Below are 3224 nucleotides of genomic sequence, written 5' to 3'. Positions count from 1 at the left end.
TTCACTTGTTCTCTGACGATTCGATCGACGAGGCTTTGATGAACCTACCAGATATCGACGGATGGCGAGTACCATCTAAACCCCAACGTCCATTACCGTTTTTGAGGAATCCCCATCACAGTCCTCAGACGCAACAACTATGAAAGATAGCCAGTTCAGCACCCGGCACGACGAACTCACAAACACGCAAACAAGCACAGCTGAAACCTTTGTGGTCGAAACACAGGATGAGAGCCAAGGCCAGAGCCTCATTTCCCAGCCACCCAAAAGCACTCCGGTTCGTTCGCTACAGTCTTTCGCCTACAACCAGACACGTTCAGCCGCGGCCCTCGGCTCGCCTGCGTCGGTCAGGTCGCAAGCAGCATCTGTCTTTACACCGTCGACTGGGGCACCATCGACTGCCGCCTCTTCTGTTGCCTTTTCGGCGACACAATCTACCACCCAGCCCTCTATCACCCAGGCTTTGAAGAAGCAACATTTGACGCCACTCCAACGCATTGGCGAGCGCGCCCTCTCCCGCAAACAGATGACACACAACCGACCTCGATCGCCAAAGGCTAGCCCTAAGAGGCGCAACCAGCGAAACAGCGTGATGGCATTGCCTGTCAATCCTTCTTTCGTCCCTCTGCCCAAGGTTGATCTTGATGAGGTTGAGGCTCTCAACAGGCCAGTGGGTAGTGAAGACATGATCCCTGATAGCGACGAGGAGAATGATCTGGACGACGAGAAGCATGGCGGCATCGTGGGTGACGAAAATAGCGGCAACGCAAGCCTGAACCTTTCACGGTTCTTGTATGCTTGAGGTCAAGACTGGACAACAAGTCTTGGAAGACAGGTGAACCGAGTATCTATACACGATGACACCCACGTATAGACGGAACCCGGTACTGTGCCGGTTCAAAAATTCAGGCGGCCGTGTATGTGTCTCGGAGTGGGCGTCTTGTTGAAGTGCAAGAATTTTGTATTATACCCAAGCCTGTCGGATGGACAGCATATTCTCTGCGATGGACAGGAGTCAGTGGCTTTACATGTAGGAGTTAGGCGAGCAGGGAGGGAGGATCGGCCGGTTGGACTTTGAATCATCATCATGCGAGGGTTGTCAATGAAACCATGAACCAATAAGCCCACGAAAGCGACTACTGTGCCTGTTGTTCTTTTTTCGACGCAAACGTCACTGCATCCGTACCCGAGCCAGCCCGAATTGAGGTGAGATACCACCTGCCTAAGTACTTACCCAAGCAGCTATCTAGGTAGGCAAGGTAGGTAAATAGGCTTCAGCGGCATCGCCATAGGGCTGGTGGTGGCTCTTTTTCCATGTAGGATTGAACCAAAAGGAAAGCCCCTGCTTGCGCCCGAAGTATCCCCGGTCCCCCAAAGCGGGTCACATGTCCCTTGCCCCTGTGCTGTCCAGTCACGGCATCGCCTGACGCCCCTTGCCCCCTTCCCGCGTCATTCGCCCTGTGCCGACCAGCTGGATTCGAGCCTCCACTGGCCCAAAGGCCGCCATCAGCCTGGCAAGCCTGGTTTGAGGCCGCACCAGCCGCACCAGCCGCACCCGACACACCACCACCACGCTCGAGCCCCGGGACTCTCACCTTATCGATACCATACAAGGCACCAACGCGACTGCTTCCCCCATCTGAACCAGGATCTGATCTTCGACATCCATCGGTATCCTCCTATTTCACCACTCGATTCATAAGCATATCAACAGTGCCTTTTGGCCCCCCCCGTCCCTGTCTACCAAGCCCTGGCCAGCGCAACAACGCAGGACTCTACCAGCAAGTGACGTTGGTACTTGGTTCGCCTTTGCTTGCCTCCCCGCTCGAGTCACGCAACCCCTCAATCCTCGGCCACGGCTTAGGAAGTCTTTGTCGAACAGCATCATCTCTGGCCCGTTTCCTTGCGGGCTACCCATCACGCCCTCCGCACTCCACGCCCGACCGCCATTTCCAATCACACCCCTCGCGGCCGCCACCATTCCTCCCACGACGAGGAAGCGAAAGGCCGCTGAGGCGACGATCTCCTCCCAGCCTGCTGTAGCACCACCCAGTAAGAGGATCGCCTCAGCTGCCACGCTGCAACCACAAGCCCCGCCAACACCCGCCACCAACGGCATGGATTCCGAGGAAGACTTCATGTCTGCCATGTCGAGTGATGAGGAGATGCAGGAGTTCTCCGACGACAACGATAGTATGTGTCCCCGGCCCCCAGCCAACCCTTTGCATCTCGACCGCCTGTAGCTGACCTTCTTTGGCCTTTAGACTTTGAAGATGAGTTTGACGAAGAAGACCCCGACTTTGGCGTAAGCCAAGACGCCGAGAACAAGAAGAAGGTTGCCTACGATATATCCTACAAGGTGTATGAGCCTACGGACATTCAACGACAACAAGATGACATGATCGACGAGGTCAACATGATCCTAAATCTTCGCAAGGAAGATGTGGCTATCTTGTTACGACACTTCCGCTGGAACAAGGAAAGATTGATCGAGGACTACATGGACAGGCCGAACAAGGTTCTCGAAGCGGCAGGACTTGGCACAAACGTAACTGGCCCTCCACGACTCGAAACCATACCCGGATTCATGTGCGACATCTGCTGTGAGGATGATGCCGACCTTGAGACATTTGCCATGAAGTGCGGTCACCGATACTGCGTCGCTTGCTACCGACACTACCTGAACCAGAAGATCAGGGAGGAGGGCGAGGCGGCGCGCATCCAGTGCCCCGCTGACCGTTGCGGTCGGATTCTCGACTCCAAGTCGCTCGACATTCTCGTGACACCAGAACTGAGCGGGCGGTATAAGGAACTGTTGAACAGGACCTATGTGGAAGACAAGGATGCTCTCAAGTGGTGCCCAGCACCAGACTGCGTCAACGCCGTTGAGTGCGGCGTCAAGAAGAAGGATCTCGACAAGGTAGTGCCCACGGTTGCCTGCGCCTGTGGCCACCGGTTCTGCTTCGGCTGCATCCTGACTGATCACCAGCCGGCCCCCTGCAGCCTGGTCAAGCTGTGGCTGAAGAAGTGCGCAGACGATTCGGAAACGGCAAACTGGATATCGGCCAATACAAAGGAGTGCCCCCGCTGTAACAGCACCATCGAGAAGAACGGAGGCTGCAACCACATGACGTGCAGGAAGTGCAAGCACGAGTTCTGCTGGATGTGCATGGGTCTGTGGTCCGGAACACGGCACGAGCTGGTACAACTGCAACCGCTTCGAA

The 3224-nt window shown here is 55.7% G+C and overlaps 2 protein-coding genes across 2 annotated transcripts in view; both read left to right on the top strand.

Moving 5' to 3' along the window:
• Window positions 1-139: 139 nt before the first annotated feature.
• Window positions 140-802, top strand: VDBG_03252 (conserved hypothetical protein; the record flags this gene model as incomplete). The annotated part of the gene is made up of 1 exon (XM_003007067.1): window positions 140-802. One exon carries the CDS (start codon window positions 140-142, stop codon window positions 800-802), a length of 663 nt encoding a protein of 220 aa, XP_003007113.1.
• Window positions 803-2138: 1336 nt separating this feature from the next.
• VDBG_03251 (ariadne-1) overlaps window positions 2139-3224 on the top strand; it is a gene marked incomplete at both ends in the record, with an annotated part of 1648 nt that continues 562 nt past the window's right edge. The window contains 2 exons of the mRNA XM_003007066.1: window positions 2139-2193; window positions 2265-3202. Coding sequence (XP_003007112.1) covers window positions 2139-2193; window positions 2265-3202 — 993 coding nt within the window. The remainder of the gene's footprint in view (window positions 2194-2264; window positions 3203-3224) is intronic.

This window comes from Verticillium alfalfae, genomic scaffold, assembly GCF_000150825.1.
Source record: "Verticillium alfalfae VaMs.102 supercont1.3 genomic scaffold, whole genome shotgun sequence".
NCBI classification, from domain to species: domain Eukaryota; kingdom Fungi; phylum Ascomycota; class Sordariomycetes; order Glomerellales; family Plectosphaerellaceae; genus Verticillium; species Verticillium alfalfae.
Note: the sequence above shows the minus strand (reverse complement) of the source record. Positions and strands in the feature narration are given on the sequence as shown.